We start from the raw sequence: 24,529 nt of genomic DNA on the forward strand, positions 1-24,529 counted from the left end.
ACCTATTTTAAAAATTCCCAGATTTTTCCCAGACATTTTAGGCCTATTTTCAAAATTCCCAGATTTTTACCGGACATTTGAGACACAATATCAAAATAACCCTTACATTGTAGACCTACTCCCAAACACACAAAATTATCCCTTACATTTTAGACCTATTTTCAAAAATTCTCAGAATTAACCCTTAAATTTTAGACCTATTTTCAAAAATACGAAGAATTTATCCATTATGACCTATCCTATCACCACAATCACATCCCAGCAGTTGACCTTTAGAAACCCCGAACGACATTTACAATATCGTAAAAGGAACACGAACATTACAAGTGCGAACAAATCCCCATGTATTAAAATTGGCTAAGGTAAGAAAAGTATATATAAGATGGGTATAATGACAAGGTGTGTGTGATAAAATAGTTTGCACGAGAAGGCAAATATTTCCGCGCGCTTTTTACGCCATCATTACCATCACCGCCACCACCACCACACGTGGTCACGTGCTCCTCAAGGTTAAGGGGTCAAGCTCACGCGCTCAACAAACCATTTTACGCGCTAAAAAACTAAAAATGCAGATTGCAACCAATCATAATAATCCATTCGCCCATGTTAATAAATATAGGTTGAAACTTTTGCACTCATAGCATATTCCGGGTGGATTAAACGTCATGCACGATTTTTGGATGGTTTGTTTATTCAAAGAGCGATAACGATATAGATTTATGTTATTTTTTTTAGTGTTGCATTTCAACTGGAAATTGCAATAAGGTTCGAAGTTGGCTCCCTTATTTTGCATAATGGTTTTATTTTATTTAAATGCTTTCAAATTCTTTCTTTCCAAGAAGTTTAAAAGGGTAATAAACTCTGACAAAGGCTTACTTACTCTTCCAGAGAAAGATCTACTACTAAACGAAATTGGTGTAAGTGAAATATAGGAGTGATTAGCCCCTCGAAAGTCCACTTAACAAATATAAATAAATATAATTAATTATGCCGGAAAAAATCTACCGAGGGGCCAGTCACTCAATGAAAGAGGTGTAGGTGAAAAATAGGAGTGGTTAGCCCCTCGAAAGTCCACTTAATAAATATAAATTAATATAATTAATTATGACAGAAAAACAAATCGACAGAGGGGCCAGTCACTAAAAGAAATGGGTGTAGGTTAAATATAGGAGTGGTTAGCCCCTCGAGAGTCCACTTAAAATATTAAAATGCTGAAAAGAATAGTGTTAATATTGAAGTCAATAAAAGACACATTAAATCAATTCCAGACTCAATTTACTCAACAAAATGGGTTTAGGTGAAATATAGGAGTGGTTAACCCCTCGAGACTCGAGAGTCCTTTAAATAAATAGCTGTAAAAAGGGTTAATATTGAAGTCAATAAAAGAGACATTAAATTAACTCCAGACGCAATTAAAACAAAACACAATTAATTTGTAAAATAAGACTTTAATTTTTGTGTCCATCCATTCACATTTAAAGCTGTTTATCCATTTATATAATTATTTAAATTTCCCTCAATTAAAAACAAAAAAAAAATTACATTTGACTTTCGTTAATTATCACCCCTAATTAAAATTAATTAGGAAAAAACAGGGTTGATAATTACCTGGCATCTATATATATACAACTGTAAAAATACTTCCAAGGTATATATTTAATTTTTAATTATAATTATAATAAAATATAATTTTTATTTTAATATATATACCCAATGGGAATCAATTTATATTATAGGCCTATTTACATTAATTACAATTAATTAAAGGGTAATTAATTATTATTATTATTTTTCGATGCTGTAAGCGGGTGGGGGAGGAGAGGGTTTAATTAAGATAATTAATTAATTAAACCCGTGGTTTTAATTTAATAATTAACTAATTTTAATATTAAAATATTCCAACTCTTCAATAATGCAATTAACAAAATGATAATTAAATCTTGTTTAAATTTAATTTTCACAGAATGTTGGAATGCTTTAAACTTTAATTACAATTAATTTTAATCCTGAAGGAGATTCATTAAAAAAAATTTAATCTAAAAAAGTGAGCAGTAAAATGTTTGGACCTTGAAACATTTTTTCTTTAATTAACTAAAATAATTGAAATTAACTTTAATTAGGCTTAAATCTCAACACCTAATGCTTTATTAACTTGAAGGAAGTACTCTGTTTTCAATGGAAGGAAAAATTGACGTTCATCCGATATGCGATCACACTAAAATCAAATTTAATTTAATTTAATCGTAATTAAATTTAATTTTTAATTAAAAAAAAAAATATTTTAAAATATCGCAAATGCGACCACGTGGCTTTCAATATTTCAAATTTCCCGCCAAAACTGTGACATTAGCGCCATCTATCAAATTTCGGCGCCATATATAAACTGTAAATTAATTTTAAAATACTTACATTCATATTAAGGGCAATTTAATTGTAATTAAATTTAATTTAATTTCTAATAAAAAATATTTTAAAATATCGTAAAAGCGACCACGTGGCTTTCAATATTTCAAATTTCCCGCCAAAACTATGACTCTAGCGCCATCTAACGAATTCCAGCGCCAAATTCAAAATTCTAAAGACAGTGGCGCCATCTTTCCCTATTTTAATTTCGGCGCCAAATTTAAACCGTAAATTAATTTTAAAATACATTCATATTAAGGGCAATTTAATTGTAATTAAATTTTATTTAATTTCTAATAAAAAATATTTTAAAATATCGCAAAAGGCGACCACGTGGCTTTCAATATTTCAAATTTCCCGCCAAAACTATGACATTAGCGCCATCTATCGAATTCCGGCGCCAAAGTCAAAATTCAAAGGACAGTGGCGCCATCTTTCCCTATTTTAATTTTGGGCGCCAAATTCAAACCGTAAATTAATTTAAAAATACTTACATTCATATTAAGGGCATCTGGTTTTCGATTATAAGTTCGTTCTGAGGTAGAATTAATTTTAATTCTCTCGATATTAGCTTGATTAAGCAAATGATAATCAATTGGGGTTTCAACTCCGTTAAACAACTTCTTCCGAAACCTCCAACTTATTGGGAATAAATGACCCTCGGTTGTAAATAGATATTGCGTGGCTAATTTATTAACTGGATTGTCAAAGTCAAATAGCTACGTAGAAAATCATCGTTATTAATTAAATTAATCAATTAGTTAATTAATTAAAGTAATTAACATTCTTACCAAATATAAATATTTACAAGTTTCACTTAAGAAAAAACTTTCCATCCTATCCTCTAAACTTTTATCTTGAACATTATGTATTGTTGCATAACCACATCTTAAGGAAATTAAATTAATTTTTGGGCTAATTAATACTCAATAATTAATGATAAAGAAATAGTGAATGTTATTTAATAAATTTTTTCCGGATTTTATGGATGACCCCCCTAGCTAGCAGACGACACTAAAGCAATATGGCGGATGGCAAAGTACTAGTCCTCGATTTATTTTTAAGCCTAATTACATGCTAATTTATAATTATTTTATAATAAGAGATATGAAGAGTTAAATTTAAAGCCCCTGGTGGATTTAAATAATAATAATTTTTGAAGGGCAACATAGTTTAAACTTAATCTCGGTTCTTTTTCAAGTTTAACTTCTATTTGAGAAATTTAATAGCTAAGCCTAGGCCTATTTGAGAAATTTAATAGCTAAGCCTAGGCCTATTTGAGAAATTTAATAGCTAAGCCTAGGCCTATTTGAGAAATTTAATAGCTAAGCCTAGGCCTATTTGAGAAATTTAATAGCTAAGCCTAGGCCTATTTAAGAAATTTAATAGCTAAGCCTAGGCCTATTTGAGAAATTTAATAGCTAAGCCTAGGCCTATTTAAGAAATTTAATAGCTAAGCCTAGGCCTATTTAAGAAATTTAATAGCTAAGCCTAGGCCTATTTAAGAAATTTAATAGCTAAGCCTAGGCCTATTTGAGAAATTTAATAACTAAGCCTAGGCCTATTTGAGAAATTTAATAGCTAAGCCTAGGCCTATTTGAGAAATTTAATAGCTAAGCCTAGGCCTATTTAAGAAATTTAATAGCTAAGCCTAGGCCTATTTGAGAAATTTAATAGCTAAGCCTAGGCCTATTTAAGAAATTTAATAGCTAAGCCTAGGCCTATTTAAGAAATTTAATAGCTAAGCCTAGGCCTATTTGAGAAATTTAATAACTAAGCCTAGGCCTATTTGAGAAATTTAATAACTAAGCCTAGGCCTATTTGAGAAATTTAATAACTAAGCCTAGGCCTATTTAATATTATAAAAAAACGTGATTAAAACCCAGACCCTAATGATATGATAAACCAACCAAACTGATTGATAAACTTATCAACTGATAGGCCTAAATTAATTAGTTTAAACTTAATTAATAATAACTTTTATTTAAGAAATTTAATAGCTAAGCCTAGGCCTATTTAATATTATAAAAACGTGATTGAAAACGAGACCCTAATGATATGATAAATAAATCAACTAATCTAATGATAAACTTATCAACTGATAGGCCTAAACAAAATAAAAATGTTAAAAACTTACTCTGCTTTGGTGAACTTATTGAGACTTTCAAGAATATCTTTGCCAACGTGAAGATAAAATGGATTCTTCGTAGCTTGATACAAAAAATACGTCGATTCAACTAATTCCGGTCTTAAGGGGTAAAAGGACAAATCAGGGGAGATCTGTTGCCAGTTGAATCTTTCGGGAAGGGCCCCGAATTTAGTCCAAATTGCGTAATACAAGGCGTGGCTACATATGGCCTCCTCTATATCTCCTTTCAATACTTGAATGCCGGCAAAGGCCGCTTGCAAGGAATCAATCCAAAGGGTAAAGGTCGAACCATCAAACATGTTGACGTTTATATAAACTGGGTGTTCGCCTTTACCTTGATTGCAAAATTTACGTCTAAGATATTTAATTACAAAGAATTAATATTAATTAGTGACAAATGATATCGGAAATTAATTAAAATGATTTTAATGGATTTGTTTATGGGATTTATAATGGAGCCAAGGCTTAGTTAAAATTGATGAGTCAGCCAAATAAAATGGCGGCAAGGCTTTGTTATGATGACTCGGCCAAATACAATGGCGCCAAGGCTTAGTTTTGATGACGGGACAAATATAATGGCGCCAAGGCTTAGTTTTGATGACCGGGACAAATATAATGGCGCCAAGGCTTAGTTTTGATGACCGGGCCAAATATAATGGCGCCAAGGCTTAGTTTTGATGACCGGGCCAAATATAATGGCGCCAAGGCTTAGTTTTGATGACCGGGCCAAATATAATGGCGCCAAGGCTTAGTTTTGATGACCGGGCCAAATATAATGGCGCCAAGGCTTAGTTTTGATGACCGGGCCAAATATAATGGCGCCAAGGCTTAGTTTTGATGACCGGGCCAAATATAATGGCGCCTAGGCTTAGTTATGATGACTCAGCCAAATATAATGGCGCCTAGGCTTAGTTTTGATGACTCAGCCAAATATAACGGCGCCAAGGCTTAGAATGAATGATGACTACGCGAAATATAATGGCGCCAAGGCTTAGAATGAATGATGACTACGCGAAATATAATGGCGCCAAGGCTTAGAATAAATGATGACTACGCGAAATATAATGGCGCCAAGGCTTAGAATGAATGATGACGCAGCCAAATATAATAGCGCCAAGGCTTAGAATGAATAATGACGCAGCCAAACACAAAGAAACAAATAACAATTTACCCTTTTCTGACATATCTCTTGATAGTCTCATAACTTTCTTCAAACATATAAAAATCTTCCTTTTCCCCAAAGAGAATATAAACTTTGAGTAAATACTCGTAGAAAGAATCCAATCCTGCTCCGACTCCGCTCATTTTTCCAACCCATTCTCCAGTTTCTACATCAACGACGCTTCCCAAAAGTCCCGTATTCTTGCTCCTTAATTGCCACAAAGCTCTCATGGCCCTTCTAGCGGCCGCCTCATAAACAGGGTCATCCAATAAATGACTCAAAACTCCAAACTCCAAAAGTAATGACCCGGCTCCGGCTGTACAAGTGTGTTTGGCGCAATTATTGGGAACTCCGTTCTTTAAATTGACTCTCGGGTACGGAATTCCCGTTTTTGTTTTCTCAAAGGCGGGAAGGAGACGTTTGGCCAAGTCTTGGGCCAAGGTCAAGAGCTCTCCTTGGTAGTCATCTGGACGGAGGTCGCCAAAAGGTTGTTTAGAGTCAGTTATAAGTAAATGAGCGGAGAGTAAGGCTCCCAATATTCTAGATAAAGAATGATTTAATTAATACCTGAAATATGTTAATTATAATTACTTACCTAATATTGGCCTCAAAAACTTGTACGGTGATATTTTTATCGAAGGAAACATTTTCAATTACTAATCTTACCGCTTCCTTAAATTCAGAAACGTTTCCCATGACCTTGAATTTAATTTTATTTATTTATTTATTTATTTAATTTATTTATTTAATTAATTCATTCATTCATTAAAATTAAATTTAATTATTTTATGTATTTTTAATAATTGACTTACAGCCAATGTATCGAGGGAATCAACAAGTGTAAGGGAATAATCTCCTAATACGTCATTAATATTAATATTGGACCTAATAAATTAATTACATAATATTAAAAATTAATGCCGGAATTAAATTTAATTTAATTACGGAAAACGAAACATTTAAAGGGAGTATGAAATGTTTTTAATATAATTTTTCCCCCAATAGGGACTTGACAATTCAGGCTTAACTCCGCCCCCAGCGCCATTATGGTATGTTTTTTTTAACAGAATGAAAGCTACATAAGCCCCTCCTCCTGGTATGTTTTTTAACACTAGTGGAAGGTGGCCTGACGTTGCATGACGTAGTACTGCCAAGTCCCTATAGTGTGTTACCACGAACTTTGTAGTGACGTCGCATGCTCTTATCTCTTACCTTATTTTCAGGCGACCATATTGGCAGTCGCGAGACCTCGTCAGCTTGGGCAATACAAATTCGGGACCCAATATTGACGTCACAGTTTCCTCCCCCCCAGCTTCGCGGTAGCACACTATAGGGAGCTAACAGTTCCGACCCTGAAACGTCACACCCTTCTATCTCTTACTGGAGTTTCAACCCCCCCTAACGGTTGGGAACAGTATTCTACGCGCAAAAATTCCAACCAGAGAGGGGCTGCGTGACGTCAGACTATCTCTTCCCCCTAGCTAGTTGTTAGCTCCCTGTGGGGATAGGTACCTGACTACAGCGCCAATTTTAGCTTATAAAAGCCCTTCATGGTGGTTTAAAATAGCAACTGTTTTTATTGAGAATTTGACCCAAACAGTATTGGTTTTTAAACAGCTTCATACTCCCTTTATATATGGAAAAATGTCCAAAAAATTCCGTTTTAAGGTTGATTTTTAAATAGATCTAAACTAGCACTACAAAACTGGACTAATAAAGTCAAAATTGGTCTAGAATTAACAGAATTATTACAAAAACCTTCATAACTTCACTAAAAATGGTCAAAATTTGACCCAAACAGTATTGGTTTTTAAACAGCTTCATACTCCCTTTAAATACGGAAAAAATGTCCATAAAATTCCGTTTTAAGGTTAATTTTTAAATAGATCTAATCAAGCACTACAAAACTGGACCAATAAAGTCAAAATTGGTCTAAAATTAACAGAATTATTACAAAAACCTTCATAACTTCACTAAAAATGGTCAAAATTTGACCTAATTTACGCTAAAACGAAGCTCAACTCAATATCTACCAGAATAAAACGCAATTTTCCTGGAAATTTCCATATAAACCATTGAAAACAATAAATAAATAAACACTTACGGATTATCATAATCAGGTCCTCTTCCAGTACAATAAATTGGATTTAATTCATCTTTGGGGAAGGCGAACTTCATATAGTTATCGTAACCAAAATAAAACATTTTCCTAACTTCATCCAACGTTTCTAGCCTCAAATCGTCCGAGAAGAAACCGTATTTTTTATCGTAAAAAGTGGGACTCTTAGTTAAAACCGGATGCGCGAAAGAATGTTTCCGAAAATCATAATTTTCAGGTTGAAATGGAAGATACCGATAATCTGTCGAATTCTTTCTAATGATCACGTTACCATTAAGCCTAAATGTCCCCGCTGTCGAACCGATAAGGTCACTTTGAGTACCGTCCGTAAAGAATAACATTAATAATAAACTAATTACCGCGATGGTAAAACATATTTGAATCTTAGTTGATTTACTCAACGTTTGAGAGGTCATTTTTTTGTAAATTTGGCTTAACTTAAACTTATTCAACATTTTGAAGTTGTTGCTTTTAATAATACCGATAAATCTACTCTAAAATCCTTAATTTGCATATTTTAATTACGTAAAGAAGACTCGATTATCGTTTTAAATATGTTATAGAAAGAAGAATGTTATGGCACTTAATTATATCGTAAAAAAGATATTTAGGCTTAGTAGAAAAATACCGAAAAATTATTTCATTCACTTTTATGGGCATTTACTGACCGCGTTTACTTTACTGTCTTTTGCCCCCTTAATTTAAAATTAAACTAATTCTAAATTTAGTTTTAAAACTAGAACACGACGACGACACGAGTAACGAAATTGAAAAACACAACAAAAACTACAACCCATGGGATTACCTATCCCTTTAACTGGTCCACGTTTTAGTGACGTCACGATTTTGACAGCTAATTTAAATAACTGGTTCCGCTTCAACGACTTTAAGGGAGTATTTTCGTGTAAAATATTTGTTTTTTTCCGATGCAATTACGAACAAACGTGGCTGAGAATTGATTTAGCGTTTCAAGGTCGTGGAAAATCACAAATATTATCAGTTAAATTTGCAATATAAGTGTTAATTTATCTTTCTTAAGAGTGATAAGTTGGTAAAACATGGAGGAAGTAACCTTTATAGTACCCGGGATAAGATTTTAAAAATAAACCCCCAAATACATTTAGGAAATATTACGTAATATATATTGAAACAATTTCATTCTATTTTAATATAAAACCAAGGCTTAGAGTAATTAAAACACTATTTATTATTTAAATACCATTAAACTAAGAAACTTCTCAAAGTCAATACAGGATACTTAGTATATATCCTCCATGGAAACTACAGCCGGAATATTGGGTTTTTGTAACCAATCAAAAACTTGTAGACGTCAAATGGGGGGGAAATTCACGCGCGGAGCGGTTAGGATGGATTTTTTCCCTACTTCCGCTTTCTACGTGTCTACTACCGTGTTCGGGACGCTAAGGTGCGGAACGCGTCTTATTTCTCAGGATCTTGAAGGTTTTTGGACACAAACTCCAAGATGGGAAGTAAGTACCGTTAATTTAAAGTATATTTAATCAATTTCACTTTAAATATCGCGTCGTAATTAAGTATTTACTTAAATAAATAAGTCTAAATTCGGCTTGCATACGAGTTAAGCCTTGGTCTATTAAAATTCCTCCTAGATCAGGCGTGGGGTCGATAAGAATTATGAGAATCGTGGCAATTTCTTTCACCACCGGTTATTGACTTATAGGTCATCTCCGAAAATGTCTAATTTATGCTAAATATAACTAATTAAACGTTAATTAACGTTTGTACACTTATTAAGCTTGAATAAAACTACGTAATGCACGTATTTCTTGAATTATTTAGGCCTAAAATGACCCCAATTTTAGCTATGTAATCATTATGTCAATGTGGTTAGTTATTAAACAGATGGTACTTAACTTTAGCGCGATTTACGTAATTTCCTTAGTTTAATCGTAATTAACTTAAACCACTGCAATTAACCATATTATAATTAATTACAGTTAAGTTCCTAGAGGTGATAAAACCCTTCTGTGGTATTTTACCAGAAGTTGCTAAACCAGAGAGAAAAGTATGCTTAATTCAATTCAATTAGTATTAATCTTAAAATTAAAGGGCGCTAATTAACATTAAATTAAATATTACAGATTCAATTTAGAGAGAAAGTATTATGGACTGCAATTACATTGTTCATCTTTTTAGTCTGTTGCCAAGTATGTTTATTTTTTAAGTTTGATTAATTAATGTAATCTGAAACTAAAACTTAACTATTCTAAACCACCAATTAGATTCCTCTTTTTGGCATTATGTCCTCAGACTCTGCTGATCCATTTTATTGGATGAGAGTTATTTTAGCATCTAACAGAGGTACCCTGATGGAGTTGGGTATTTCCCCCATTGTCACTTCAGGGTTAATCATGCAACTCTTAGCGGGAGCAAAAATCATTGAAGTTGGGGATACACCAAAAGATCGTGCCCTTTTCAATGGAGCCCAAAAATGTGAGTTGTTATGAAAAGATTTGGTCTAAAATTGGCCTATTTCTAAAAAAAACCCCTAATTTAATTTTTAGTGTTTAATTTGGTCTAAAATTGGCCTATTTCTAAAAAGGCCCCAAAACCCCCTAGTTTAATTTGGTCTAAAATTGGCCTATTTCTAATAAAACCCCAAAAAACACCCTTAATTCAATTTGTAGTATTTAATTTGGTCTAAAATTGGCCTATATCTAAAAAACCCTCAAAAACACCCCTAATTAAATTTGTAGTGTTTAATTTGGTCTAAAATTGGCCTATTTCTATAAAAAACCCAAAACCCCCTTAATTCAATTTGGTCTAAAATCGGCCTATTTCTAAAAAAAACCCCTCAAAAACACCCCTAATTAAATTTGTCTAAAATTAACCTTATTCTAAAAAAAAAACACCAAAAACCTCCTAATTCAATTTGGTCTAAAATTGGCCTATTTCTAAAAAAACCCAAAACCCCCTTAATTCAATTTGGTCTAAAATTGGCCTATTTCTAAAAACCCCCCTAATTAAAATTGTAGGGGTTTAATTTGGTCTAAAATTGGCCTATTTCTAAAAACCCCCCTAATTAAAATTGTAGGGGTTTAATTTGGTCTAAAATTGGCCTATTTCTAATCCCCCATCCCCTCAAAATCCAATTTACAGTGTTTGGTATGGTCATCACAATTGGTCAAGCTATTGTCTATGTTATGACTGGAATGTACGGAGATCCAGCTGATATTGGTGCCGGAGTTTGTCTATTGATCATTATCCAAGTAAGATAATTCATTCTACCCCCAATATGGCTGCCATATATAGTGTACTAATTGGTTATTCATAAAACTTTCAGCTTTTTGTTGCTGGTTTGATTGTCCTACTTTTGGATGAACTTCTACAAAAAGGCTATGGTTTAGGCTCCGGAATATCCCTTTTCATTGCCACAAATATCTGTGAAACTATTGTTTGGAAAGCCTTTAGCCCTGCCACTGTTAACACCGGAAGAGGAACAGAGTTTGAAGGAGCCATCATTGCCTTGTTCCATCTCTTAGCTACCCGTCAAGACAAAGTTCGAGCTCTCAGAGAAGCTTTCTACCGTCAAAATCTACCCAATCTTATGAATCTTTTGGCCACTGTCTTAGTTTTTGCTATAGTTATCTACTTCCAAGTAAGTTTCAATTTATTTTGGTGTTTTTCAAACTAATTCTAATTTTAATCTGTTTTGTTTAATTAATTAATTAATTAATTAACAGGGATTTAGAGTTGATCTACCAATCAAATCAGCCCGTTATAGAGGACAATACAGTTCTTATCCAATCAAATTGTTTTACACTTCAAACATCCCTATTATCTTGCAATCTGCCTTGGTTTCTAATCTTTATGTCATATCTCAGGTTTGTAATTTTTAGAGTTGTCATGTGTCAGGGAACAGGTCAAAAAAGGTCATGGGGAATTTGAAAAATGGGTCAAAAAAGGTCATGGGTCAGGGAATTTGAAAATAGGTCAAAAAGGTCATGGGGAATTTGAAAAATAGGTCAAAAAAAGGTCATGGGGAATTTGAAAATAGGTCAAAAAAGGTCATGGGGAATTTGAAAAATAGGTCAAAAAAAGGTCATGGGGAATTTGAAAATAGGTCAAAAAAGGTCATGGGGAATTTGAAAAATAGGTCAAAAAAAGGTCATGGGGAATTTGAAAATAGGTCAAAAAAGGTCATAGGGGAATTGAAAATAGGTCAAAGAAAGTCATGAGGAATTTAAATAGGTCAAAGAAAGTCATGAGGAATTTAAATAGGTCAAAAAAGGTCATGGGGAATTTGAAAAGGTCAAAAAAGGTCATGGGGAATTTGAAAATAGGTCAAAGAAGGTCATGGGGAATTTGAAAAATAGGTCAAAAAGGTCATGGGGAATTTGAAAAATAGGTCAAAAAGGTCATGGGGAATTTGAAAATAGGTCAAAAAGGTCATAGAATTTGAAAAATAGACCAAATGATCACTGAAATGTCTGGGATTTGAAAAATAGACCAAAAATGTCTGGGATATGAAAAATAGACCAAAAATGTCTGGGATATGAAAAATAGGCCAAAAATATGTTCTGGTAAAGTCAGGGAATTTGACTTAAATGGGGAAAATTTCTTGATGACTTAATTAGTTAATTCTAATTAAAAAATGTTTCATCTCATTTCAGATGTTGGCTGTTAAATTCAGTGGTAATTTCCTGGTAAATCTATTGGGTGTTTGGGCGGATGTGGGAGGGGCAGGACCAGCCAGAGCCTATCCTATAGGTGGATTATGCTACTATCTTTCCCCACCCGAAAATTTGGCACATATATTTGAGGACCCAGTTCACGCGGTCCTCTACATTTTCTTCATGTTGGGTTCCTGCGCCTTCTTCTCTAAAACGTGGATTGAAGTTTCCGGTTCTAGTGCTAAGGATGTCAGTTTTACAATGGGGTTTAATTTGGGGATGTTTTCTGATCATTTAATTTAATTAAAATCTCTGGTTTAAAGGTTGCTAAACAACTTAAAGAGCAACAAATGGTGATGAGAGGTCATAGAGAAAAGTCCATGATTCATGAATTGAATCGGTACATCCCAACTGCTGCTGCCTTTGGTGGTTTGTGTATTGGAGCATTGTCAGTTTTGGCTGACTTTTTAGGTAAAGTATTTACCTAAACTAACCTTATTTGTGTCCCTCCCCTTTGTCTTGTGTTATGTTTAATTAATAGAATTGTTCTTACCTGATTGTTGTCAGTTGAGTTGTTCAGTTGAGATTGTGTAGTTTGAGTTGTTAATTTAATTTGTTATCCTTAATGTTGTTTGTTGAACTAAAAAAAGAAATATTTATTTTAGACTTAGTTTTAATTTTTGAACTTTTTATGTAAGCAATAATTAATGGATTCTAGAGATTAATTTAGATTTGATTAATTGTTAATTAGATTGTATTAATTAATATCATATTTATATTTAGTACTGATGAAAATTTCTTAATTAGTTTTTAAACTATTTAAATTCTTTTTTTAGATTAGAATTCAAATTGTTAATGAGGTTTTTGTTAATGGATATTGTTGAGGAGTTAATGAGGTTTTTAATTATTAATATTGAGGAGTTAATGAGGTTTTTAATAATTAATATTGAGGAGTTAATGAGGTTTTATTAATTAATATTATTGAGGAGTTAATGAGGTTTTATTAATTAATATTATTGAGGAGTTAATGAGGTTTTTTTATTAATTGATATTGAGGAGTTAATGAGGTTTTTTATTAATTGATATTGTAGGAGTTAATGAGGTTTTTATTAATTAAGATTGAGGAGTTAATGAGGTTTTTGTTAATTAATTAATATAGAGGAGTTAATGAGGTTTTATTAATTGATGTTATTGAGGAGTTTCAATAATTTTAAAAATAATTAATTTTAAATTAAAAACAATTTCAGGTGCAATTGGCAGTGGCACAGGTATCCTGTTAGCCGTAACAATCATCTACCAATACTTTGAGATTTTTGTGAAGGAACAGAGTGAAATGGGAGGCATGAGTACACTCTTGTTTTAAACAAACAAACAAAACATCTTAACACCAGAGAGGGAGAAGTGACAGTGTTTACACATAAATTAAAAACAGAGAGAAAGAAAAAAATTAAGAAAAATAAAAAAAAACTTTTTTTGTTTGTAACATTTTGTTTTTGTACGACATTCCCATTATTTGTGTCCTCTATAAACAAGTCACACCATTATTTGTTTATTTCATTGTCTAAATTTTTGTTACTTTGGGGGGAAAACAACAATTGAACATTTAATTAAAGTCCAATTAAAATTAATTATACTCGAATTTATTTAATTAATAATTATTTTCTGTAGATTTAGTGTTATTAAAGTTCCATCCAAACTCAAATTATTTAACCCAATTAATTATTTAAATTAATTAATGTATTTTCCTTCCCCCCCCCTTCCCTCCTGTTACCGGTTTTAATTAAAAAAAATTAATCATTATACTAATTAAAATAATTATTTAGGAATAAATTTATGTTGTACATATACGAAAAGTGTGAACCATTAAAAAAAGTTTTCTAAGAAATCGTGACAACTTGTGAACTTATGTGTGAGAGAGAATTCAGAGAAATGAGTGAATTTAATTATTCATTCATTCATTAACAAACTAATTAATATATTAACTTAGATTAGATTTAATCGCCGAATGTTTATCATGGGGATGAAGGCAAGGGTTTATGGGTAGGTACTAGGTAGGAATAGTTTTATTAGAGCTGATGGTATTGGATTTTTATGAACTTAAAGTAACAGGCGGCTCCATTATCACCCCTAGCATGCTGGCTAATCTTCTGGACACGAATTTTACCTTGCCGAAGGCAGGAACCAATCAGACCTAATGCACTAGGTCCCATTGGTTCCTGCCTTTGGTTTAACTAGCCTTTGGCAAGCTTAGCCAACGTGTAGCAGAAAAGGCATCTTTCAGGGGCATCAACGGAGCCGCCCTTTGCTTTAATACAATGGACTCGGTCGGAGAAGTTTTGTACCAATTATTGTTGCCATTGGGGATCAAGAAGGCGGCAATTTTTTCCTCAAAAGATGACAATTATTTTTGTTAATTGTTTATTTCAATTGATGATGTGTGTATGATGCTTTTATTTCAATTAAAAATGAACCTTACCAGTACTTAAGCGTGATTTGATTTAATTATAGGCCTAATACCTGTTGCTACTCATAATTTTACAGCTTAGCAGTTAATTACATTAAATTAATCACTAATTTCATTTAAAAATGATTGCTAAATTCATTAAAATTAACTTCAAATTAAGTCTAACTTAAATCCAATTAAAGGTTTAATTTTATATTAAAATACCTGTTGCCACTTACTTTCCATAAATATAATTATTAATTACTTTAAAATAAATACTAATTTCAATTAAAAGTTATTACTAAATGCAGGTATTAAAATTAACTTCCAATTAAGTAGCCCTAACTTAAACGCAAGCTTAAACAATAGCTTTCAAATTGAGTCTCCATTTTTGTTTCAACTTGTCAGTTGCTAAGCCTAATCTACACGTTGTCAAACTCGTTCATCCACCCATTTAGAACCAATAAAGGGAAAAGCAGGGAGAAAGACATACGGGTATCGACGTCATTACGCGATTTTAATACTCCCGAGCTTCCACGGTGCTATTTTTAACTCGATGGATAAACGGTAAAATTGACCCGGGAAGAAGCCGGCGCGTTAAGCCTAATTTTAAAAATTATTAAATTCGGTTACTTACACGTAATTAAACGTTCAAAATCTATGGCAGTTCTTCGAATAGATGAATTAGGCACCTATTAATTACATTATTACACGATATCAGTTAATTAATTTTATAATTACGCGACATTAATTTCACCGAAACAGTCCATTGCCGCGGTTTTCTTTCAACTACTAGTGGAGAGAAAGAGAGAGGGGAGAACCTATGACGTCACATAAGAGAGCCAAAGTGTACAGCGACATCTATGAAGGGTTAACTGTACTAGAATACGTAATATTTTTAATGCTAAGCCTAATTTTTAAAAGAAAATTAATAAATATAAATACAAACAATTTCAAAGCGAATAAATACAGATTAGGTGATTTAAGCGAAGAAAATAGTTATTATTGATATAAATTAACCAATAGGAATATAAAAATGGCTACTAATTAGTCCCATAGTCTTCAATAGCTTGCCGGCTAGGAGCAATTATACCATTTACACAAGGAGGCATGGCTTGTGAAACACCTCCTGAAGCCTGGCCTCCCTTTATGTAATACACCATAATCACAAACAATTAAAGTTTCCAATTAGTTACAAGGCATAATTATAATTAATCTAAAATTTAACTAATTAAAAAGGGGACAAACCGAACTGTGTTTTCCATCCATGAATTTACAAATGTTTCCCATGAATAATGACATGACAAAATGACGTAATTCATAATTGCCAGTACTTGTGAAAGTTCGTGCAGTTAAAGTAAAGAAAGGGGGGAGTAAATTTCTTTAGCCCCTTTTAAAGCTCACGCCATCTATATTCCTGGATTGTAAGTACATCTTCAAAACATTTATCAGTTAAAACAATCTTTCAAAAAGAAGTGGGCCCCTCCCAAAAAGTTATAATTTCCCCTGTTCTCGCATTAATGACATTCATTAGAAAGGCAGAGTGGAAAAAAATATCATTGATAAGGTTTTCAAAAACGCTTAATTTCCAAGTTCGTGAACAGAGATTAGTTTTAATAAAAAATGGCAGAAGAATGGCAGAGAGAGAAGAGAATAAGCGGAAAAAAGCTTAAAAGAGTCAAAAAGCGTTCGAGCGAGTTTTGGTCTCAACCGATAACTCGTTATTAATGGTTTCCAGCTGTCAAGGACCGAGACTACGCGACACCCTGTACGACGCTACACCCTTAATAGAGAAAAAGCTTAAATGTATTCCTAACTTGAAGTAAATGCCATAATAATCCCCAGTAGTTTTTATAAACTACAGCATTCTTTACTTCAAATTATGGGTTTTTAATAATAAGACAAGACCTTACCTTTCATTCCCTATATCATCGCGAACAATCAAAAACTTGGAGACTCATTACGAAAGAATATGTTCGAAATAATAAAGTTAATTAGTTAAAGTTAGGGGGAGATGAAATAAATAGTAGCCGGGTGTTTAAACATCACCCCCTTTATGGATTCGCGCTTATTACCTCTAACAACTTGAACACATATTCCGTGTTTTCGCGCGAAAAAGCACGCGAGACTAAAGCGCGAACAGCGCGAGATTTACTCACCAAGGGGTCGGATAGTTACCAATAAAAAAATCTTTGAGGTTTCAGGAATTTAACGTTATTTTTTCAGATTTCTTGTTGAGAAAAGCGTGGGATTGTGACAAGTACTTGACCCCTCCAGTTCTAATTTTCCAGTAGGCTGATTCTTTTCAGAGGCAAAAGGAAAAATCTACTTTAAACTGGACTCTGAGTTTAATTAGGGGGTCCGGATTTGGTGCTCCGAGTTACAAGGACTCCCTTTGCAATTATACCGGAAAGAACTGCACTGGGATTACCCCAGGGTAAAAAAAAAAAATGCAGATAAGAACTAGTTGAAGCAAAGGAAGAGATGATACTTTTAACAAAGCTAATCCCCTTTTTTGGTTACGGTGGTGAACTGATTTCAAAGAGGGGATTGTTAACTAAATAGAAAGAAAAGAAATTAATATATAATTTAGTGTTGCGGATTTAATTAGATATATATATTAATTTAAATTAGTTATAAGAGTTTAATGAAATATTTAAATTTTATAATTATAATATTTTTTTTGTTAAGCCCCTGTAGGTTTGCTTCTCCCTGAACACGGGTGTATTGCGTGGTAAACATTTCTACAGGGGCTATGGGATTTAACATGGGGTTGATTCAGCCTGGAAGTTGTCTTTCCCTAAATATAAAATTATATTAAATAATTAAATAAATGTTATTTAATTTAAAATAAGAACATTAAAACGCCAAAAATAAATTATTCTGAAGTTATTTAAGGGCAATTCAACCCAAGAATATTTTGTTAAATCTAAAAAATGTTGATTAAAATCAGGAAATTGGCCTAAAAATTGGTCTATTTTAGATGTGCTCCACATAGAGTTGAATTAAGGTTACCTTTAACGAAAGAAATAGTCAATATTCGTGTTAGTATGAAATTAATTATGAATTAGACAGAACGTTTTGAAATTTTGTCATTCGGATAAAATTTGTATTTATTTATTTTAGAGTAATGACACCACCCTGCTTTTCATTATATTAGGCTCAATTAGAAGATAACACGGGCTGTCATTACTCCATCAATAGTAGGTATATTTGGCACACATATTTTATATTTTTTCATTGGCGTTTCATTATGCAAAGCATTTTTAACGTTCGTTTGTTATTTTTATATTTAGTCGCAAACTTTCGTATAGTATTTTAATTTTCTTAAATCTAAAATTGATCTATTTTTAAACTACTAATCAATCAATAAATATTTTTCTAAACTATTTTTAAACCAAGGCTTAATTAAAAGCTGCCATATTTTTGAAGGTAAGTCCACGCGTTAAAATTATGTTAGTTTGTTAGTAATTAGTTTAATTATAATTAAAAGTTCTAGACACAATTTTGACTAAAAATATACATTTTTTTGAAAATAAACTATAATAAGAGACGCTGCTACGTATGTGGTATTTTAATTGAGCTCTAATTAACTATAAGTGAAAAACTCTTACGTCTACGGCGGTGATTACGTCTTAGAGAACTAACTAATACCTTCACGTACACGTTGGCGTTTCATTTTTTTCTACTCGTTAAAGCAGCATCCTATTTCGCGCGATATATTTGGAAATTTCTATACTGTATAATTTATGTTTTGTTAAAAGTGACGTCACGCACTGTTTAGTTCGTTGTAAGGGGGTCAAAGGTCATCATTAAATAAAAATGGGTACTTTAAATTAAAAATAATAAAACAAAAATAAAATCATACCATGTTAGGAATAAAAAGGTGTTTAAAAACATCAGGGTCCAAAATGCGTCATCAAAGGACTGTACAAGTTCTCCAACGGTATCTGAGACATGTTATTAACCAGTTTCTTCTCAGGGGTTTCGTACAGTCTTTGGCGGTATTTACGCGCGGCTACAGTGACCAAACAAATGACCAGTAACATAACCGCGATAATACCAAGGACAGCGGCGACCGCGACGTTACTGGTATGATGAATTCCTTGCATCATGAAATTGGCGTCACGCGTCAAGACAGTGGTACACGAGATTTGTACGTACTGGTTTTCTTCGTCGTCTTTAACGGCCAAACAGAATTTGTACCGACTCTCAGGTTGGAGGTTGTTGATTGTGTAAGATTTGAAAAACTGGCTCACCTGAAAAGAAAGATACCACGTGGTATTCATTAATCACGTGACATTACACTATTAACTATTAAAGCACGTGCTATTTTAAAATTAAAAAGTAACAACAAAGGCTTAAGGAATATTAATGTATTCACAAAGCACGTGAAAATAAAAATAATTCAAGACAAGGCTTAACAATTTTTTAAAATTTAGGCCTTGGAACTACTTGAAGAGGTTCTGGGTAGCAGACGCCGCCACTAAACCAATATGGCGGGTGGTGCAGTAGTCCTTCATTTTTTAAGCCTAATTAAACGCTAATTATCATATTGCAATAAGATATGATTCATTTATTTTTATTTTAATATTTAATTCCTTTCATAATTAGTATAATTAATTGTTTTACGAATCTATTAAAACAAAATACTAAATTAACTTACGGTAACTGATTTGTACTGGTCAGTGGCGTCCTCGCTGAGTTTGTAGAGTATCTCGTACTCGGGAAACCGATTCCTAGCCGTCCCATTCCAGACGACGGTAACGAAGGTGGCGGAAACGCCGGATGGAAATATTTGAATGTCGACGTTTTCGACGTTCAAATGCATTTCGCTCGTGGCTTCACCGAACTCGTTTCGAGCCAAACACTTGTACTTGCCCGAATCGGCCGGTTTCAAATGGAAAATGGTTAAACTGCCTTGATGCGAGAAATGGATGTGAATGTTTCCATTTGAGGATTCGTTCAGTAAGGAACCGTTTGGCAAAATCCACCTGCAAAAGATTGGTAAACAGAAATATTTCCTTGTAGAGTCCAGATTTGAAGGTAGAGAGTTTGTAGGTTCCAGGGAAAATGACTGCCCAGAGTCCTGGTTCCCTTGAAGGTGACCCGAACTGTCCCTACCCTCGACGGTGACGCGAATTGCCCTTACCCTCTGGAGGACCCCAAGAGACAACATGGCTTAACTTACCTAATAATCGGGGCTGGTATACCGTAGGCTCTACACTGAAAGACGTGTTGTCCACCAATTTTCTTATTAATGGTACTATTCCTTCTTCCAACCAATACAGGAGCGCACTCGGTTGGTACCAAAGACCGTTGCAACTTCGAGACGACGTTGCTCTTCAAATCACTGGGTTCCGCGCACTTAATGGCGTCCGATTCCAAAAACTCGACGTTGTTTAAATTGGAATTAGAATTACTACCGGAAGTAGAACTCGACCCGGAAACGGAAGTGGCGGAAGCGTTCGTAATAGCGTTATAAATCCAATGAACGTTACAATCGCACAAAAGCGGGTTCCCGTAGATGCTAATTTGTAAGGGACCCGTGACGCCTTTAACGGCGTTCTCGTTCAAAGCTAACAAATTGTTGTCGTGTAACCGCAACACTTTTAAACTGGGAAGGTTTAAAAAGGCGTCCGGGTCGATGTATTGTAAACGACGATTACTATGGAGTTCTAACGTTTCTAACATTGGTAAATCCCAGAATGCACCGCGATCGATAAGGTGCAAGTTAGGAGCGTTACTAACAGACAACTCGGTTAAAGGAACGTGGATAAAATCACCCGTACTTAGTTCGTAAAAAAAATTCTCGTTTAATCTTAATGTTCTTAGACGTTTAAGGGTTTGTAAAGCTAACGCCGGGACCTTGGTCAATTGATTGTTGTCCAGCATAAGAGTGGCTAAATTATCGACTTCCGAAAATGCCCGGTCGTGGACACCACGTATTTTATTTCCGGATAATATTAGTTCCTATATGGAAGTTGCAATATATTGCGATTATTTTACTATACCTATTATCATAAGTTCATAAGATATGTTCCATTCATAAGTTTGACCCCCGACTTACCTTTAAACTCTTGAGGAAACTAAACATACCACCATTAAGATACGAGATGTAATTATTCCCTATATTTAAAACCTCCAATCGATGTAAGGTGACAAACCACTCGGGAAAAATAGAGTGCAGATCATTATGACGCAAATCCATCACTTTTAAATTCTCAAGCCCGTCGAACACGTGTTCGTCAATAAACTTGACATGCGCGTTATTAATCACGAGAATCTCAAGCCCGTGCAAACCCCGAAAGACTCCGTTGAAAAACGTTCGAATCTCATTGAACGATAAGTCCAAGTACTTGAGGAAAGTCAAATTATGAAAAACCATTCCACGACCTAACTGCTTGATCTGATTACGCGATAGGTCTAAATAGATCAGTTTCGGTAATGGAGGTAATTGTTCGTAAAGGTCCGATAAATTGTTACGACTAAGTACCAAGGCTTGTACGTCATTGGGTAAAAATTTTGGCACGAATGTTAAGGATAACGAGGAACAGTTCACCGTGGTTTGGACTATCCCGTTGTTGTTGTTGTTACCAGTTCCGGATGTGGTATTCGATTGGCAAGAACACTTTCCTGGACACGAATTGACGCAACGGATGACGTACGATGACAGGGCGGTGATGACGCATATAATGACGCGACTTGTTATGAGTAGAACGTTCATGGTGGCTTGTTACTGTCTCGAAGGATGGCGGCCATTCCTGGTGGGATAGGTACGCTAAGAGATGGGCACCAGGACCAGAGCCGCGACCAGTAACGTTGATGGACATTTCAAACGCGGCGGCATGATTGTACTTAATTACTTCGGTAATTATCACTTTAATTACGGCCAGTTCTGTAATTAAATAAAAAACAGTAATTCATTTAAAAAAAGTATATTTTTTATCTAAAAATATATGTCTATTTTTTATTATAAAAAATGTTTTGGGTGCGATGCTAAACCTAATCTTTCAGGCAGAATTTGCCTCGCCGCATCTAAAAATGGTTTTACAAAAAAAAAACCGTGCTAGCCCCAAAAACCCCAATAAAAAAAAAAGTGTTATCCTGTCACTGGTCATAAAAATGAAGCGACCCCGGCAACCAAAGATTAAAACTTTCGTCATCTCAAAGTTCACGCCGAAAGTAGGGGCTACTTTAATTCTTACCAACCCAAAACACGATGTAAATCAATCCGCCGTACCTTTTAGGGGAGTAACAACCGCGAGTGGCGCGAAAACACGTTCTATCCTAAAGCGCGAGCGTCAACAACTTCCTTGAAATCGGTTCCCGCCCTTCTTCCCACGCGCCATCCCGGGAATTTGGCGGGAAACGTTGTGTTGGTTAGTCTGGCGTTAAAATATATTTTTTTGGCGGGAGTATATCTCGCGCGTAGAGCGGCGCTCTTTTCCCGCCAAATTTAGTGGTATAGGCCGTCACGCGCTCCATCGCCGTTGTCATAGAAACGGAAAGGGGAACCTAGTTCTCCGGTCAGCTTCTAAGCGTCATTTGTAGACACGCCGGTAATCAGTCAAACGGACGACAGGACCTCATCGGTTACCAGGGGCCCCGAACCCCAGTTTCGCTAGCTGGCTGCAGGGCCATCCGTGGATAGTTATATCTTGACAAGCTGGCAGTGCCAAAACCTTTAGCCGTTTCTCATAATCATCAGGAACGCGAGCGCCCCCCCCCCACACTTTTTTCCTTTCTATAAAAGAAAAACCGCTAAGCCTAACTTCTAACCTCAATCTAAGAAAAGTTTGAGTTAGGCCTATTTTTTTAGGGGGGGGGGAGTTTGTACTATACTCTGTTGTCACTTTTGAAACCGTATATTTATAGTGAACATTAGGAATTCATACAACTCATAGGAATGATTGTGTTCCATGTTTATTTCTAAGCGGGTTTTGTGGGCCGGGCTTGAAAACTTACTACACGTCACGCTTCTGATGGCGTCATAATTTCTAACTGCGATTTCAAATGTTACAGTTGGTAGCGACGCGAGTTCCTAGGCACGAGTACCCAAGGTGCAACACGCAACGAGATAGGTTATATTATTCGCTTGGGTAAAATTCGTCATACATAATGTTTAGTCCATAGCTATAGCTCCTCCCACAAAAATTTCTTCCTAGATACGATAAGTGAAAATGGCTGTGAACACAATGATTCTTAGTAGCTGTATGTATTCCTTCTAACGCAGATAATATCTTCAAAAGTTTGCGACTTTGTATATTTCTAAATAAATCTCTAACCAAACAAACAAATAAACCTCAAACTTTAAACTTTTCATTCGGCGTATCGTATTTTCTTCTTGATATCTTTGACGTGTATTTTGATCGGGAAAGGGGAGAGGGGAAGGATATGAAACTTTGATATTTGATGGGATGACATCAGAGCATTTAACCGCGAGAAAATAAACCTTTCAGTATTTATTTCAACTTGAAATTAAACCAAGTAGAAAGGCCGATACCAACCAATAGAAGCAAGCATTTATCAATCTCAAGATGAAATATATTATTTTCTCTTTAAAGATACCGAAAAAGATGAGCAAAAAATTGATGGATGATTTTGAGTCAAAACAATATCGTTCCATTACTAAAGCTATCTTCTCAACTTTCACAATTTCTTTTGCTGTGCTAAGCCTAACGATCTCTTGCACCCCCCCCCCTCCCCAAAAATAAGAAAGTAAGTATTTTAAAGGTAGTATATGTTATGGTATTTTCATGGGGTACCTCCATTAGCTAGCTATCATAGCGCTGAAATTCCTATACACGCTAAATTATGGTCTTTTGATACGACTTCAATAGATAAAAATCACAGCCCCCCCTCATGCACCTACACAAACGAAGCAGCCCCATGAAAATTCCATCCCAAGTCGCCACGTTCGCTTGCTCGGTTCACCCCGTTTGTCATTTGGTTATAGGATAAGAAAATGTTTGGACCCATTCTTGAGAAATATAGAATGGGAATATACACTTAAACATAGAATATAGTATATTGGAATAGAAGATACGGTGTTACTTTCAATTCATTTCAGTTTATGACGTCAGCAATACAATACTTATTTCTCTTCTTGGAGAGCAGTGTACCTACCATAAAGTGGGGTAAGTAATTGAAACATGATTCTTGTCAACCAACATCACAATTAACATTTTTATTATAGCAAGGGGGTTACCAAACCGAATCATGCATATACGCGCCATGTAAATAGTGATCGCCCTCATCATTACTAATCTATTAGCACTGGTTAACTATTTGCCAACCAAGGCGCATATGCGCATGCGCTTGTGCATCATTTTTGCTCCATCCACGTCAAGACAATCAAGGTTTGTGCAGCGTTAATTGATTGATTGCTACTTGGATTTAGTAAATACCAAACAGTAATTTTAGAATTAACCCTAGCACTGGGTGCGATTGTTATTTGTTACCCATCTGAATTAAGTTTGATAAGCGGGAGAGCAAATTTAATTAACATAAAAGGATAAGCGATAACGAATTTCACCTATAGTTAATAATATAAAAGATAACCAACCCAAAAACGATATAACAAAATTCACAGAAACTT

The 24,529-nt window shown here is 34.4% G+C and overlaps 3 protein-coding genes across 6 annotated transcripts in view; 1 reads left to right on the plus strand and 2 right to left on the minus strand.

Annotated features, from left to right (window-relative positions):
- Positions 1 to 1,598: 1,598 nt before the first annotated feature.
- LOC149653846 (ER degradation-enhancing alpha-mannosidase-like protein 1) lies at positions 1,599 to 8,912 on the minus strand. Its single transcript, XM_089846771.1, has 8 exons — positions 7,819 to 8,912; positions 6,527 to 6,599; positions 6,310 to 6,413; positions 5,724 to 6,254; positions 4,541 to 4,906; positions 3,195 to 3,291; positions 2,898 to 3,122; positions 1,599 to 2,215 (listed from the first exon to the last, which is right to left on the minus strand). The coding sequence occupies exons 1-8, from the start codon at positions 8,286 to 8,288 to the stop codon at positions 2,123 to 2,125; spliced, it is 1,959 nt and encodes a 652-aa protein (XP_089702897.1). The 5' UTR covers positions 8,289 to 8,912; the 3' UTR covers positions 1,599 to 2,122.
- Positions 8,913 to 9,169: 257 nt separating this feature from the next.
- On the plus strand, positions 9,170 to 14,966 carry Sec61alpha (SEC61 translocon subunit alpha). Its single transcript, XM_089846772.1, has 10 exons — positions 9,170 to 9,323; positions 9,810 to 9,877; positions 9,954 to 10,019; positions 10,095 to 10,305; positions 10,972 to 11,081; positions 11,156 to 11,470; positions 11,556 to 11,696; positions 12,486 to 12,734; positions 12,809 to 12,956; positions 13,733 to 14,966. Exons 1-10 carry the CDS (start codon positions 9,317 to 9,319, stop codon positions 13,846 to 13,848), a joined length of 1,431 nt encoding a protein of 476 aa, XP_089702898.1. The 5' UTR covers positions 9,170 to 9,316; the 3' UTR covers positions 13,849 to 14,966.
- Positions 14,967 to 17,180: 2,214 nt separating this feature from the next.
- The window catches only part of LOC149653848 (leucine-rich repeat neuronal protein 1-like), a 64,900-nt gene continuing 57,551 nt past the window's right edge, over positions 17,181 to 24,529 (minus strand). For 3 of the 4 annotated variants that reach the window (XM_089846773.1, XM_089846776.1, XM_089846775.1), the window contains 4 exons: positions 20,999 to 21,826; positions 20,120 to 20,901; positions 19,595 to 19,922; positions 18,008 to 19,187 (listed from right to left, as the gene is read on the minus strand). In XM_089846773.1, coding sequence (XP_089702899.1) covers positions 18,828 to 19,187; positions 19,595 to 19,922; positions 20,120 to 20,901; positions 20,999 to 21,655 — 2,127 coding nt within the window. In that variant the 5' untranslated portion in view covers positions 21,656 to 21,826 and the 3' untranslated portion in view covers positions 18,008 to 18,827. Of the gene's footprint in view, positions 17,486 to 18,007; positions 19,188 to 19,594; positions 19,923 to 20,119; positions 20,902 to 20,998; positions 21,827 to 24,529 lie in introns of those variants that run through there. The other variant, XM_089846774.1, reaches the window with a different exon arrangement.

This window comes from Phalangium opilio, unplaced genomic scaffold, assembly GCF_054372755.1.
Source record: "Phalangium opilio isolate 3A_F unplaced genomic scaffold, DU_Popi_V2 ptg000081l_1, whole genome shotgun sequence".
NCBI lineage: Eukaryota > Metazoa > Arthropoda > Arachnida > Opiliones > Phalangiidae > Phalangium > Phalangium opilio.

Excerpts from the sequence above, each read along its gene's own strand:
- Sec61alpha (XM_089846772.1), top strand. Across the intron at positions 9,878-9,953 it reads TTGCTAAACCAGAGAGAAAA|ATTCAATTTAGAGAGAAAGT; the intron begins GTATGCTTAATT and ends TAAATATTACAG. Across the intron at positions 11,697-12,485 it reads ATCTTTATGTCATATCTCAG|ATGTTGGCTGTTAAATTCAG; the intron begins GTTTGTAATTTT and ends ATCTCATTTCAG.
- LOC149653846 (XM_089846771.1), bottom strand. The coding sequence starts at position 8,288 with ATGTTGAATAAGTTTAAGTTAAGCCAAATTTACAAAAAAATGACCTCT. Across the intron at positions 6,600-7,818 it reads GGACCTGATTATGATAATCC|GTCCAATATTAATATTAATG; the intron begins GTAAGTGTTTAT and ends TTAATTTATTAG. Across the intron at positions 6,255-6,309 it reads GTTTTTGAGGCCAATATTAG|AATATTGGGAGCCTTACTCT; the intron begins GTAAGTAATTAT and ends TTCTTTATCTAG.